General features: G+C 36.6%; 1 protein-coding gene and 1 long non-coding RNA gene across 7 annotated transcripts in view; one reads left to right on the top strand and one right to left on the bottom strand.

Annotated features, from left to right (window-relative positions):
* The window catches only part of LOC118170676, a 17,272-nt gene extending 4,560 nt beyond the window's left edge, over positions 1 to 12,712 (bottom strand). The window contains exons 1-2 of the long non-coding RNA XR_004752838.1: positions 12,701 to 12,712; positions 2,825 to 2,834 (exon numbers count right to left, since the gene is read on the bottom strand). This is a non-coding gene — a long non-coding RNA (uncharacterized LOC118170676). The remainder of the gene's footprint in view (positions 1 to 2,824; positions 2,835 to 12,700) is intronic.
* BRINP3 (BMP/retinoic acid inducible neural specific 3) overlaps positions 1 to 16,855 on the top strand; it is a 223,072-nt gene that overhangs the window by 169,073 nt on the left and 37,144 nt on the right. For all 6 annotated transcript variants that reach the window (XM_035333109.1, XM_035333116.1, XM_035333110.1 and 3 more), the window contains one exon: positions 7,128 to 7,350. In XM_035333109.1, coding sequence (XP_035189000.1) covers positions 7,128 to 7,350 — 223 coding nt within the window. The remainder of the gene's footprint in view (positions 1 to 7,127; positions 7,351 to 16,855) is intronic.

The raw sequence follows: 16,855 nt of genomic DNA on the forward strand, positions 1-16,855 counted from the left end.
AGAAAGAAAGAAAGAAAGAAAGAAAGAAAGAAAGAAAGAAAGAAAGAAAGAAAGAAAGAAAGAGAAAAAAGTTTAATTTTCCTGTATTTTCTGTGAAGAAATAAGGTGGTTTTAAAGCCACAGTCTTATGCTTCCTTCAGTTGGACTAGTTTCAAACATATATTTCTTGGATCACAGCTGCTACTTCTCTGACAAATTAAGTAATGTATCACAAAGAAGTAAAATTCATTGCAACATAAAAACAAATATATGTTCATTTTAGTACTTTGTTTTCTCCAGGCTTTTGAATCACAGTGGGCTATTTTAAAAATCATATATCTTTTATAAATCTCTTTAATAATATCTACACAATATTGAGGCAGCACTTTATTGAACAGCAACCGTATCCAACTGTTAGAAATGTAGGCCCTATTGCTTTTTATTCTCTCAGACTAACAGCTTTGTGGGTTGAGGTTTCAGTTTGCAGCTGTTTCTGGTATTTGACTTGCTGAAATATTTATTGCCCTGGTACCAATTAAAAACATTGTTATGGAAAGTTATGGGAAATTATATTACTATGGTCAAATTATTAAGGAGAAACCTTTTTTTTTTTTTTTTTTTTTTTTTTTTTTCTCACATACAGTCCTGTTACATAAAAGGTGTAATAGGCTGTTGGGGTTTATGAGATTGTTCCCATCAGAAGTCCCGCTCTTCACATTAATTGCTGCTATCACTGTGGACTCCAGGGAGGATGCAGTTGCCTTGAGCCACAGACAAATTTAATATTATTATTTTTATTACATGCCAACAATTAAATTTGGGGTCTATTGTGCTAAGTGCCCTGTAAAGATGTAATAAGGGACAGGCTCTTCTCTGAAGAACTGACAATCTAAACAGAAAAGACTGTTGAGATGTAGAAGGTATAAAGAGTTATCTACAAAATATTATGAAATACTGAGGCAATTCTTTTGAAGAAAAACAATCCTTCAGTAATTACAAAGTAATACATTTTTGCCAGAATACAGGAAAACACTTTGATGTTTTTGGAAAAATTATTCATTTTGTCATTTTTGACTTTATAACATTTATCTTATAATATGAAATTAAATGTTGACATATAAATGTAAAATTTCTGTTCTGTCAAGGTGAAGTATTTTGACTGATTCAAAGCAAAGTAAATCAAGAAAACCTTTCAATGTTCCTTTCATATCACGTTAGAGAAATCAGAGACACTTGAAGAATTTCATAAAATTTCAAAAAAATTAGGTTACATTCTGATTTTGAAATACTAAAAATCCTATCACAAAATGGATTTCTGTGCTCTGTGCAGATCTACTTAAGAGCCTTCTTTGCTGTGAAACAGTTAGAGCAGCTTTCCTTAACTTTTGTGTGAAATTAATTGGTAGTCTTCTCCCCAGTTTCTAGCTTATAGCAAAAATAAACCAGTAGTTGTATTAAAATAGTAGGTTTATTTAAAACATCAGCAGATAAGGTCAGCCATCAGAGTTAGCCAGGCTGTACCTACATGCAGGCACCAAAAAAAATAGTGGGTAATGGTATTTGGAGACATACCTTCCTGTGGAGTAAAGGTATTTGGAGACTCCTTTCCTCCTCTTCTGTTGACTTGACCAGCTTTCTGGGGAGATTTGCTGCTTGCTGGGGGTTTTGATCAAGGATGTTGAGGAGAAACTTCCAAGGCTCATTTGGCTCATTTATTATTATTATCTCTTGTTACTCATCCATGTGAGCACTGGCAAGACTGCCACAGGAGACCTGTTGCATATCAGGAGTGCCTTCATGGTTCTGGGGCTTGAGCATAGGTCCAAGGGATATCTTCTTGGTCCTGTTAAGTAAGGGTAAAAATTTGCATTGAAATACATTGTGCCGGGTGACAGTAAAAAGACTAATGATAAAACAGAAAGAAAGGATATGCTTCAAATATGTCTAATCAAATGCACTCACCCCATGCAGTAGGACAAACCAGAAATATGCATGAGGTCAGAGAGGTACACCATTGTTAGAACAGAAGAGACAGGGTGGGACACCTTGCCTCACTGCAGTGCTGTGAAAGATGGACATGTGTTCATGAGGAAAGACAAGAGACGATGAAGGTGGTTTTTCTCTATAAAGAGAGAAAAAGAGCAGCCTGTTAAAGAGCAGCCTGGATGTATGGAATTCTGCTATTGGATGGACAACAGAGGTTCTTACCCTGCTTGTTGGTCAGGGTTGGAGGAGAGGCCAGGAAGGGTGACATTGTGATGGGTGTGTTACAAACCTTCTGGTCAGGGTAAAAAGTAGATGAAACCTTCTTTTAGTATCTGAAGAATGTATCTGGATCACAGATCATGGTTTTCATGGGGGTCTTTAATCCTCCTGACATCTGCTGGAAGGTCAACACTGTGGGACACAAGCAGTTAAGGAGGTTTCTGGAGGCTATAGATGCATAGAATTGCAGAATATCCCGAGTTGAAAGGGACCCACAAGGATCATTGAATCCAACTGCTGGCTCCACACAGGTCTACACAAAAATTCAGATCATGTGACTAAGAGTACAGTCCAAACACTTCTTAAACTCGGCTTGGTGCCATGACCACATCCCTGGGGAGCCTGTTCCAGTGCATGACAACTCTCTTGGTGAAGAACCTTTTCCTGATATCCAGCTTGAACTTCCCTTGTCACAGCTTGACTCCATTCTCTTGGGTCCTATCACTGGTCACTAAAGAGAACAGAATGATGCCTGCCCCTCCACTCCCCCTTGTGAGGAAGCCATAGACCGCAATGAGGTCTCCCCTGCTGTCCTCTTTTCAGGCTGAACAGGCCAAGTGACCCCAGCTGCTCCTTGTACGTCTTCCCCTCTTGGCCCTTCACAATCTTTGTAGCCCTTATAAGTATCAGGGATAACTTCTTGATATAGATACTGGATGGGCCAAGAGAGGTGACACAGGGCTAGACTGGCTGGATTAACACGGAAGTGCTGTTTGAGGATGTGATAAAGGTAACCATGGCTGCAGAGGCCATGAAATAGTTGCGTTCAGGATCCAAAAAGGAGTGAGAAAAGACAGCAGCAGATTGCACACCTGTGCTTTGAGAAAACGGACCCTAATTCTAGGAAATGGTAGACGGCGTCCCCTCACGAGCAGCTCTGAAGAGAAAGGATCTCTGGAAATCTGATGGGGCTTTAAGAACAGCAACCTTCAAGTGCAAGAACCATCCATCCTGCCATTCAGGAAAATAAACAGATGTATCAGGGGACCGGCTTTGTTAAACAGGGAACATGAGACAGTGCTCCAAAGGAAAAAGGCAGTATACAGAAGATAGAAACAGGAAAAGACTACCAAGGAACAAATCAGAAACACAGAATGGACAGTTAGGGATGGTGATAGGAAAACCTGGAATCTGTTTTCAAGGGATGCCAAGAGTAACAAGAAAATATTCTATAGTTACCTTAGTGATAAAAGACTGAACAAGTAAAACCTGGGCTTATTTCTGAATAGACCGGGTGATTTAGAAGTTGTTTCAGCATAAACAGATGAGGCAGAGATACTCAGCACCTTCTTTGTCCTCGGTCTTCATCAGCAAATATCGCATGTCCCTGAGCTTACTGAAGGAATTCAATGGGGAGAGGAACTACCAGCACTTGATGAGGATTGAGTTGGGGGTTATTTGAGAGAATTTGGTCCATACAAGTCCATGAGAATAAACATGCTATATCTATGGCTTTTGACAGAGCTGGACAGTATCCCTGTAATGCCACTCTGTTAGTTTTAAAAGATCATGGCGACTGGGGAATATTCCTGATGACTGGAGAGAGGCAAATGTTACACCTAACCTGAAAAAAGTCTTTTCAGACTAAGCCAGGGAACGACTGACTGATCAACTTCACCTTGGTCCCTGGGAATACTATGGACTGAGTACTCTTGGAGCACATTTCTGGAGACATGAAGGAGAAGGTGACTGAGTAAATCATGTCTGACCCCCTGATCGTCTCTATTATAAAATAATGATATATGGGTAAGGGAAGAAAAATAGATTTTATTTACCTCAGCGTTAATAAGGCTTTTAATGTGGAACCTGTCCATGCAACCACATTTTTACCTACTTATTTGTCCTTCCAACCAGACTACATTATCTTAACTTGGATGCCAGAATGTTGTGGGAGACAGAGTGTGGGGTTATTGGGTCATATATCCTCCCTGAAGGCCAGTAGCAAGTGGAAATCTGAAACGATATCCCAGAACTTGTTCTGCTTGACATCTCAGTCAATGACCTGGAGGCAGCATTGGAGTGTATGCTTATCAAGCTTACAGATGTTACCAAATTGAGGAGGTTGGTTGGTGGGGGAATAGTAATGAGCTGACATGATCAAGAATAGGGCAGGTATCCAGAGGAACCTGGACAAGCTGGAGGACTAAGCTGACAGGAGCCTGATGAAGAAATAGTGGCTATCATATCATAAAGGAAAAAAAATATTTGAATTTGTTCTGTTTATGCAACAGCCAATGGGAGAAGAAAGTGCAGTGATATGATGGGGCATTTTATTGCCAGCATCACATTGCATGGTCGGATGTTAGCCTGTGTCATTAACCTAGTGTTCTGGACTTCCAACATCTTTCCAAAGATCTTCCAAAAGGAATCTTAGGAAACAAGCTAACACAGAACATTTTGATACTGTGAAAAAAGTTCCAAAAATCACTTGGTCTTAGCTGAAATGAAAAGAGAAGTGCACTGTGGTCTTGTGTAGGTCTTGTAATTCAACATATCAGGGATATGAAAAATATCTAGAGCAAAGGAATCAAGGGTCCTGCTCTCCTCCAACGTACAGAACAGGCATCATTTTTTCCTTGTAGCTGGGCATTGTCAGGTCCTTTGATGAGGCTTACTGCATTTTTCTAAGTCTTTGCTTGCTCTGTCTGCAGAATGTTAATCAAAGCATTCACCAGTGTGCCCTTCTCTGATACTGAATAACACTGAGAATCCAAGTTATAAGCTAAGTAGTTTTAGTTATTTATTATAGCCTAAATGTGCCCAATATTCATCTGATTTCAGCAATAACGTTTGCTTCCATTGTGATATTTTACATTTATGCTTTGCTACTGAAATATGGTAAGTCATTTCAATCTACACACCATTAATACAAAGAAGATATAGCTTGCAGAAAGGAGGGAGCGAAAAGCAGACATGGCCAGCTATAAATGAAACAGTTAAATAAACTTGTTTGATCAATCGCTGCATCTGTTTTATATTTTTCCCATTATTTGGAGTTATTAATATGAAAAATGGTATTATGTGTGCATTTGATAGCCACCTATGTGAAAATAAATTAGAAAGTGCTGAAATCATATCATATGTGGTGTCAGGTATTATGTTTTAGCAGAATCAATTTGTATGGCCACCAGCACTGTAGTACTGGCTGTTAATCCTCACAAATGGCTGGTATAATGTGTTGATTAGAATGTAATAGTTTAATCATCTCTCAATGGTAGGAGTTCATGTTGTAGTTTCACAGATCATGAAATGTGTCTGTTTAAGATATGAGCACATTATCTTTCCTTTCCTTTCCTTTTTTTTTTTTTTTTTTTTTTTTTTTTTTTTTTTTTCAGGAGGCACTATGTAACCATGCTCATTTTATCTCTATCTCTCTTTTACCTGCATTGTGGTGCTCCTTAGCATGATCATACAAGGCACAGGGATAGCCAAGGATGATGTTTATTACAGGAAGGAAAAGGAACATTTTCTTGTTGGAAATTGTTTTTGTTGCAAGTTAAAGACTGTAAACTCATTTTATCACTTCTAAACACTGCATCTGATTAGTTTTTAGCTGTAGAGCTTATTACCTTGTGCAAAGGACAGCAAATAGACAGTGTTTCTTAAATAAATACAGAAACATGGAAACTGAAAAGGCATAATCTGAATACATTCTCTCCTCTGGGATTTATTTTATTTTATTTTTTTTTTTGGTCATCATGACACTGAGTTTAAGTAAATATACCAGTGTCTCAAAAGAACAGAAGAGAAATGAGAAGTTAGTGATTAAAACAGGTATTCAGGAAAGTAGGTTGTGGATCTGATCCTCCGTGGGTGTATTAGTACACTCCTCTGAAGTCAGTAGAGCTTAGCTGATTTATACTAACTGCAGATCGGAGCTTTGCCAAAGGACATACTTTGAAACAGTTCAGTTAACCCTATTTATCTTTTTTCTTTTTTTTGATACTAGTTTCATAAATTTGAAAATGCACTCCTCAGGCTTGGAAGGCTCTACCAAGCCAATGAGACTGTGCCTCCTTCAGACAAACCAAACAATACCCTCTCACAACATCTGTGCAAGCCTTGAAGGGAAAAGATATCTGGGATATGTTGTGCAAGGAGACTAAGGTGTAATTGTCACTTTGTCACTTGGGAATAGGTTCTCCCAGAATTACACCAAAAGACAAAGAGCTGCTCATTTGTCAAATACTTCTATTAAATCAAATAATTAAGGTAAAAACACATACTTACTCTTTTTGTATAGGGGATAAGAACCAATATCTGAGATAAAATTAGGAAAAGGATCAGGAAGAGGCGAAGGGTAAGAGTTAGGCTTCATGTACTTCATAAAAGAAACAAACAACTCCTTAAGACCCTTAATTTGCACCCAGGGACAGCAGGGGGCAGTGGTGTTGACCTCAAGTGGAGAATAGTAGAAGACTATTATCCAAAGAGGAAGGCAAGGCAAGAAAATGAATAACACATTGCCAAGGAGGTCCCAAATGCATTATTAAAACAATCTAACTAGATATTAAATCACCCTTTTTGCCCCTTGTGTTTCATTTTGTACCTTCCTGAAGACCTTTCAATACCATTTTTCTTCCAATGAATCATAATCCATCACAAAAAAAATCTATGCCAAAAAATACATGTTTTGTTTCATCATGGACCTCTGTCCCTCTGAATATAGAAAATTAACATTTGATGTTTTTGTTCTAGTATTGCCACTAAAAATGTAGTTATATTTCTACTTTAAAATAGTTAAAAAGTTCAATTCCAAAATTGCAAAAGTTCATTTGAAAATTTTTGAAGTTTGAGAACAAACAAAGAAGTTAATTTTTGCTGCAAAAATAACTACATAATTAAAGTCTATTAAATTTTACCTCTTTTATTTTTTTTTTTAGATGAATTCAAATTATTTATGAAGAGGCTGCCCATGAATTATTTCTTGAACACATCTACTGTAATGCATTTGTGGACAATGGATTCTAATTTTCAACGTCGCTATGAGCAACTAGAAAACAGCATGAAGCAGCTCTTCCTCAAGGCACAGAAAATTGTTCACAAGCTCTTTGGCCTTAGCAAGAGATGCCATAAACAGCCACTGATCCGCATGCCAAGGCAGAGGTAAGAAAACCTGAGAAACTCATAGTATTGTCTAATGCTAAAATATCCTTAATGGCATGGAAGTGGGAATGTACCATATGCTGTGTATGTACAGCATACAGTTTGTATTTGTAGGAGTTGAACAATTCCAGCCATCAATATTTTTCTGTTCATGCTTTCCTAAATGTGATGGTTAAGATCAAGATAAAACCTGATTTGTATGCTATTGTGTTTTGTCAGGCAACTTAAAAAAATCATGAGCATACAGATTCATCCCGTTTGGTTTACCCCCTTTTTACAGGATTGTATTTTCAGTGGAACTTGGCCAATTGTAACAGTGACAAATAATTGTGCACAGAATACTCAATACCTATTCTGTATACTCAATACCTATTCTGTAGCAAGCATAGCTATTTTAAGAACCTTCCAGGTCATTATACAGTGTATACTACATACTATTGATTTCTTGTCTCATTCGTCAGATATGAATTAGATTTGAAAGGATGCCTAAGGAAAGAAAATGTGTTTTAGCTCTGCTTAAAAACAGAGAGAACCTGAAAGCTACCTAGTCAAATCTATATTAACATAAAGTGGTTATTGTTGATTGCTGATCGAAAATTACTTTATTGAAATTAGTGGAATGACACAGAGTAAATCTGAAATGAATGAGCTTTTAGGGAAATTGTTTTTCTGAGCAAAAGCATCATGGACTTATTCCAGTGACTCCTGAATTTAGCACTTATCTCCATCAGTTTTGAAGAAATCTAGTTTAGGTTCAGTGTTCCAGAACTGCCAGGGGTACTTTACTCTCCCTTTCTTTCAGCTCTGCTGGAGCTCCATCAATTTCCCCTTGCCTTTTGGTAGCAAACAGCTAATCCAATCTCTTTTCCTTTCTTTCTTTCAGAAAGAGGTAGCCATTATGGCTCTCATGTTTTTTTTTTTTTTTTTTTTTTTTTTTTTTTTTTTTTTTTTTTTTTTCCCCAGAAAGTGTGGGATCTGCTAGTTGAAACAAAAATATGCATGTATGCTTGCTTTCTGGAGTAATTTCATAACTATAAAACATTCCACTAAGAAAGGTTATATAGTTACTACAGAAGGAGACTGGAATATGCTGACATAATGATGATCAATAGATAGCTCAAAGATCAATGTTAAAGGCAGGTTTGGGAATACTTAGCCAGTGGGATGCATTTACTAAAAGAGAGCATTTTCAAAGGATGGATTCCATCATACTATCTGGGAAAATTACCTTCTGACATCAAGGCTTTTATGGCTGATAAGAAAAAGCTTTAAAGAGAGAAGTGAGGAGGAAAGGCCAAAAGAAACTGATTTAATTTCCAAAACTGGTTAGAAAAACAACAAGAAATAACTCAGAAGGAGATACAGGGATGGATAAAGGATTCAGTAGGGAAATGAGGGATGGTGGGAAGAATACAAACAGAGGTCAACAGAATAGCGTTCAGGTACTTCTAGCAGTGACAGTTTACTTAATCCAAACGCCATGCTGTGTTTGTCTGTAAGAAACTGCTAACAGGCAAGCAGTAAATGAATAGGAAAAACCTAAGGAATGCAACGGAGAGGCATGAATTATCTCTCAGGCTATAAAGTAGACATTTCAACAGAAAGGGAATTGAATGAAAGAGCAAAACTAAATACTACTTTTTCTTGAGTTTGAGGGAAGACAGAAGTAAAAGCAAAAAACAGCTTCATGTGCCAACGATATTAATGACTTCAATAGAAACAAGAAGGTAGAATTTGAACAAAATGTAATAATTTCTAAAGGATTTCCAAATAACTCATTTGGATTAGTGTTTGGGTCCTGCTACAGAGAATTAAGTGTGAATTGTTTTATGTAAAGAGAGATTAGACAGAGTTAATGGAGGTATAAATACTATTTAAAATTCTATTTTATAGGTACTTGTCTTTTCAGATATAGATTAAAAAGCCTTCAGTTTTTAATAAAGATCTTGATGCTGGCGGTGAGTAAAACAAAGAAACTGTGGTAATGTTTAATTTCACATTGCATTTCACAAGTCAATAGATGATATATACAAAAGATTTTAAAACGAACACGTTGAAAGTGAGAGCTGGCTTTCTATTTCATGACGCTGGGAGTTAAGTCCTGAAAGTTTAATTCAATTCATGAAAACTTTCTGTAAGACTGAGTTTTATAGGGATTTATCTATGTCGTCTGCCAGAAATCGTTTTGTCACAGTTGAAGGAGCTCCTACATAGAGTCAAGGTTATAATTCATTACTGAAAATACCCATCTTTCTGGCCTTACAATTTTGTTACTAAACATGAAAAAAAAAGTTGCTTGATTTTTATATTTTATTTTTTTTGCAATGGTTTTCAATTAATCTGTTAGTCACAATTGCTTTATCCACATTTCCTGAAAATAGCCCCTTAATAATGCTAAAATAATGCTGAAACTAAATTATGTTTATATATTCATTTTCTAATCCTTGAATGAAAATAGCATTGAATCCTTTCCCAGCATCATTGTTTATGGTAGAAGAGGGTCAATTAACTTGCAAGTTAAAGATACTACATTTGTTTGTCTCTTTTTAAAGGACAGTTTGTATTCTTCAACTGGAATAATGCGTAAATAGTTTTCTTTCAGTCTGCACTAGCAATCAGAACAATGTCTTATTTACTGCAGAAATTTGGTATACACAAAGGATGGGAACAGGATTATTATTTTTATTTTATTCTGCTCATTACAAAGCTTTTTAAGTTCCAGATATTCTTCACAGATTTTAAGCTTTCTTTCATTACCATGAAATGGATCATTATTCCTCTTCCTGAAAGTCAGATCATGCCAAGATACATCAGAAGTCTATGTATTTGAATTATAAATTGTTACAGCACAGTTCAGCGTAACTTTTAAAATTCACCTGAATTAATCAATACACTTAAATAATCATTGAAGTGTTTACTGGTTGTCTAAGTTCAAAGAAAAATACCTATTCAAAACCAATGAGGACTATAGAAATTCTACAGAAATTGCTATGTGGATAATCTGTTCTCATGTTGCGTATAGGGGTGATAGAACAATAAAACATTTCATTCCAAGCAAGTAAGGAAAAAGAACAAAAAAAAAAAGGTTAAAAGAAACGCACTTGGAAAGACAAATTTTTGATTTTCTCTGAAAGATCACTACCAAGGTGATATGATGCATCCACAAACTTGAGGCTCTGCTGTTTCAAAAGGTTCAAGAGATTATTACTAACATGCTCTCATTGCATTTACATATCAGCCTTAAAACCTTGAAATATGATATGCTTATTGTGTTTGCTTTGCCAGAGTCCACTGCATGCAGCAATTGTTATTCCACTAGATGGCCAGATCTTGCTGCAGTTTTTATACAGGAAGATTGTTGAAACACTGATAGTGGCACAATGCATTTCGCTTTGCAGGAAGCAGTAGGTAGTGTAAAATGTACATTAAAGGGTTCTTGAATCACTGCTAGCAGCTTAATAATACATTTTGCTCTGTATGAATCAAGGTGCTGTGTAAAACTGTATTTCTGCATTAACACTATCATGCATACTTCTGTACTGAGACAACGACGCTTAATTAATAATTGTAAATCTTTGGAAGCAGTTTGCATATGGTATCTGTGCTCTAGTATATCTAGCCTGAGAAGAGGAATGACACAACCCTAAAGTTAGTCCAGGCTTTTGACTCTGTGCGTCTTTCTCAAATGTGTTGCTCTGGGATCTGTCTATATTTCATCTCATGTTAATGTCACCTTTGGATTGAATCTCCTCATTTTTCAAAGACAAAACAAATGGAGGAAATAGAGAAATATTTTACATAATTGGCTTTATATTTTAATAGTCCAGATACATCACTCTAGTTCACGTATAGCAACAGGAACAGGTAAGACAGCCACCTAAATTGTGGTTATACATTTGTCAGTGTGTTTTGTGGGTGTGAAAGTGGGCTTAGTTTCTGTTTTGGTTAACACAGCAGTAAGATTTCTTTTAAAATTTAATGACTATATACTGAGAAGCTGAAAATCAAAGGAAGAGATGTGATCTTACCCATGAAATGTTATCTGTCTAACTTCTGATGTGAATCAGAGCTGAGGGCAAGCAGGCACTTAAATCTCTTCAAATTAGGGAACTGAAATGATAAAATTGGCAAATTTATGCTTAAGAGTGTAAAACAAGTATAAACTATGTTGAAGGAGAAAAAGAATCTTCACTTTCCCAAATATAATTTCAATTAGAATAGCAATGATTTTCCATGGGACTTGATACCCAAGCACTACTGAAAGACATTAAAGACAGAGAGCAGCTTTCATTTCTTCCTTCAGAAGTGCCAGTTTAGCACTTGGCTTCCTTCTTTTTCTACGTTATTCAAATGGATTCCTTGGCTAATTTTATTTGAGTGAATGAACATTGCACAGGATATTGCTATATGTATGAGCCTTATTTATATGCAGTTTATAACACTTCATAATGAAAAAGCAACACTCAAGACCAAATTTAACCAGCACAATTTGTGATTAAATAAAGACACAAACAAAAATATGAAAAAAAAAAAAAAGGAGAGAAAAAGGTAAGATAAACACAACAATAAACCAGTGGAATAAATTACATCTTGCTTGGCATGGTAACAAATGCAAACGTGTTTGTTGCAAAAATTGTAGATGAGGATTATGAGCAACTCATGTAAATAAAACTTTAAATTTTAAAAGACTTACGAAAAATATTGCACAAAAAGCATACAATCTTGAATAAAATGTTAGTATTTGATTTTTTAAAAATAATGGATGCTTCATATCGTCATATAATGTACAGTGAGGAATTTTGTTATACCAACATTCCAGCCCAGTCATTAACAGAATGGATTTTACAAAACCACAAAAACAAATAAAAAATAAATCTGATTCTGATAGTGCAAGCTGAAGGCAAATATAGAAAAAACTGTTTAATAACTTGTAAAGAATATTTTAATTAAAATATTAGATTTCTTGTCTCTAAAGGGAAGGCCATTCTCAGTCGCCTTACATTTGAAGTATGTCCTTATCTTCATGAAGGACTATTGATATTATATATAATTTTATTTTTTATTTTTTTTAAAGAAATATACTTTGGAAGCTAATGTAGACTTAGAAGCTGTTCATCATTGTAAATGGTGAATGAATGCATCAAACCAAAGAGCTGCAGAAAGAATTGTTTTTTGAAAAGAGAGTTAGTTCTGGAATTTCCAAAAGAATGCTCCACAGACAGCTCTAAGAAAAGATGAGTCATGAATTTGCATTTTTCCATTTCTTTATGAACTTCACAGGTTAAAAAATTCACATGCCATAAGAGCACAACAGGGCCTGAGTACTCTAAAAACACTTCGCAGAAGGTACTTGTGTTTCAGTGCTCTCTACAGTCCATATGCAGAAAAAAAAAAAGAAAAAAGAAAAAAAAAGTATTTAAGAAATCTGACTTTCCTATAATACCTATAACAGAATCTAATTTTAAATCTCTGAATATGGAGGCCTTGTAACCTGTTTTCATGAGAATGCTTCAGAATGAAATACACAAAAAACAATGTTTTTTGCCTTCAAGATGTCACACAGCATTAATTCCTTACTGTCCAAAGTTGGTTATGAGCTACTTTTGTTTGCTTTACTGTAAGTATAATTGATTCATGGACATAGAATTATTAAGGAATAACATTTTCCACTAAGGAAGCCACAAAGTTCAATACATGGATGTTTCACAATACATCACAAAGATGTTCTCCCTTTCAAAGCATATTCGTGGCACTGGATGTAAGGAAAAAGATCTGATTACACATCACTTCATGGACCGGTAAATAATGATTTTAGACAAAAATGGCATTACAGAAACACTGTAAGACAGCAAAAACTCAGATGTATGGACTGGGTCTAAATATGTTGCTTCTGAAGAAGCAAAATTGAACTAGTAATATCCCCCCCCCCCCCCCCCCCTTTTTTTTTTTTTGGACATGTTCACCTTTTTATAGAGTAAAACTTAGTGACATTTCTAAATATATATATATATATATCTAAATGTTCTAAGAAAGGACAAAGAGAAATGCACTTAGACTGTACATTTTAAATTACCAACAAATACCAGATAATTATTTGATTCACTTCATTAAGATACCGCATTTGGGAATTGGTAAGTTTGAATGTAAGGGAACCCTCTCCAGTTAAAACTTTGATTTGAGCTAACACACCATGTGCACATCTGAAAGTTGTATGCCATATAAAAGTAAAGTGATAAGATGAAAGTATATGAGATAAAATGAAGGTCAGTTTGACAGTGGTTGCTTTAGTAAACTGAATAATAAGTCCACATCTTTCCTCAGAGGAAATAAAACAATCCAATTTGAGGTGATACCTTTAATTGCATGGGGGATTAGAGTTATTTAAAACTAATGTGACATATAAAAATATGATACACGGGCCTGCAAATAATTCTAATAGCATGGAAATCTAGGATAAACCTTTGTTTATAGATGTTTTCACACATAACGTAATAGCTATATATACAAACCACTCTTAGAAGCTCTCTCAGTTTTGGTTTTCTAATGTTGCACTTTATTATCTACTCACACAAGCTATTCTCAATCACTTGCCATACATGACAGTTTTTCAAGCCTTACAATAACTCCTTTTGTGGATTTTTGATGACTAACAACATTAGAAGAAAATAATATCATCATCTTATAAATTGCTGTGAAACTAATAGAAAGGTTATAGTCATGTCACAGAGCAGCCTTATGCCTACTTCCATGTTCTGAAATTATGATATGAGTAATACGTGGAATGAATCATAGAATCATTACGGTTAGAGAAGACCTTCAAGATCACCTAGTACAACCATCACCCTACTACCAGTATCACCAATGTCACTAAACCATGTCCCTAAGCACCATGTCCAACCTCTCCTTAAACACCTCCAGGAACAGTGACGCCACCACCTCTCTGGGCAATCCGTTCTCTCTCAGAAGAAAGACTACTCCTTCTGAGAAGAATGTCTCCTAATTTCTAACAAAAAACCTCCCCTGACACAACTTGAGGCCATTCCCTCTAGTCCTATTGCTAGTTACCTGTTAGAAAAGGTCAACCCACAACTCCCCACACCTTCCTTTCAGGTAGTCGTAGAGAGCAAAAAGGTCTCCCCTGAGCCTCCTCTTCTCCAGACTAAACAACCCCAGTTCCCTCAGCTGCTCCACACAGGACTTGTGTTCCAGGCCCTTCACCAGCTTCACAGCCCTTTTCTGGACACGCTCCAGGATCTCAATGTCCTTTTTGTACTGAGGACCTGAAGCTGAACACAGTAATTGAGGTGTGGCCTCACCAGAGCAGACTACAAGGGGACGATCACCTCCCTGGTCCTACTGGCTGCACGACTCCTGATACAAGCTAGGATGCCGTTGGCCTTCTTGGCCCCCTGGGCACACTGCCAGCTCATGTTCAGGTGAGCATCAATCAGCACCCCCAGACCCTTTTTCTCTTCACAGCTTTCCAGCCACTCTCCCCCAAGCCTGTAGCGCTACATGGGGTTGTTGTGGCCAAAGTGCAGGATCCGGCACTTAGCCATGTTGAACTTCATCCCATTGGCCTCTGCCCATTGACCCATCCTGTCCAGGTTCCTCTGCAGGGCCTTCCTACCCTCCAGCAGATCGACAGTTCCCCCCAGCTTGGTATCGTCTGCAAACTTACTGAGGGTGCATTCAATTCCCTCATCCATATCATCAATAAAGATATTAAAGAGGATGGGTCCCAACGCCAACCCCTGGGGAACACCACTGGTGACTCCATTCACCTCTACTCTCTGGGCCTGGCCATCCAACCAGTTTTTAACCAAGCAAAGAGTGTACCTGAAGCCACATCTCTCATGCCAAAATTTTGTCCTTTTAAAGTACGGACTACTTGCTAGTGCAACAGTACTCTAATAGTGCTTTGGTAATCACATTTTAGCAGCATAAGTCTCAGATAAGGTATAACGCCCTGCACCATGTAACAAAATGTTAAAAAATAATAATAAAATAATAGTAAGAAGCATCTGATATCAAAGGAGTTTCACCAATAAAATAATAATGTAATATGATTAATATTTTGGGATGTTGCATTACACCTTGTTTTGACACTTAGGATTTTAAAATGTTACTAAAGCACAAACCACTATTAGAGGAATGGCAAGTAGTCTACACTTTAAAAGAACAAAACATTGGCATGAGGGATATGACTTCATTCAATTTTCCTTTATATTATATAACAACATTGAATATTCAGACAACAACATCTTAGACAACAGCTCAAAGGTGACAGTATTCAGAAGTCCAACAGCAGAAAATGACTCAATGAAAACATTTCACTCAAGAAGACTGATGAGTACTTTACTGTCAAACTCTTGTAAGTTCTCTTCTAAGAATAACAGGGTAAGAGGAACAGAAATCCCAAATTCCTTTCAAAGACAACTTTCCTCTTTACAGTGTAGTTCTGAGAAGTGAAATATTGGGATGCAATTTCCCTTCTCCATTATGAAACTGTATCTACAGTACCATTTTTTTCAGATCTGCTAACACTCATTCCACTGTGAATTGCCTCTGTTGTTTCCAAATGCCCAAGTCCCTTGTTTCTAGCCTAAATGCCCAAACTTATATTTCTCTTCTGGGCAAATTTTATAACGTGACTGATGCTGTCAGCACTGGAGACTTAAAATTTTAACATAATAAAATGAAATCAACTTTGAATTAAATTTTATAGACATGGTGTATGAAAGAAGAAAAGGGCATATTAAGAAAAAGCTGCAGCAGAATTTCTATTATAAAGATATAGTTTTCAGCACGTTTGCTCTCCAGTGTATATCCAGGATATTGAGGAGCTTGCTCTTGGCCTTTTGGTTTTGTCTGTGACCTAAATGCTGTAATGGACCTTCATGCCAAATTTAAAGATATCTTAATCACCATCCCATACAAATTGCTTGTAGAAATAACATTAGAGCCAACACTGCAGTGACTCATGAGGCATGCGAGCCTGTACTTGAAAATAATTATTTGACATATAGATAGATCTTGGCACACTTTTCTTGGCTTGGCAACTTCTGTTTGCTCTTGGGCTGATGCTTGTCTATCTTTGCAGTCATGACATTTGCCATGATGGCTACGATGCATTCTAAATAGCGCTCCCTGAGTTCAACAAGCACGCTCATGTAAACCACAAATTCAGCTGGAGGTCAGGCATGCACATAAGCATGAGATACTGAATTTCAGATCATCCTGGCCTTCAGGCTGTTCACAGATAGCCCAGATAGTTCTAGTATTCTCCGGATTTCACCTGTAGAGTAAGAGGACATTTGAGCATTGCTTTATGTAATCCAGAAGAGTAGGTTCTGTAGCAAATGAGCACGTCTTTTATCATCTGTGGTCTATTATGTAAGATGTGAGAAAAATAATAAAGGATAATCCTTGATATTCAGTCTCCAGCATCAGGTTTCCTCTGTGGAGTAACGAAAGTCCCTCTGCCTGTGCTCTTTTGAGACAA

This window comes from Oxyura jamaicensis, chromosome 8 (assembly GCF_011077185.1).
Source record: "Oxyura jamaicensis isolate SHBP4307 breed ruddy duck chromosome 8, BPBGC_Ojam_1.0, whole genome shotgun sequence".
NCBI classification, from domain to species: domain Eukaryota; kingdom Metazoa; phylum Chordata; class Aves; order Anseriformes; family Anatidae; genus Oxyura; species Oxyura jamaicensis.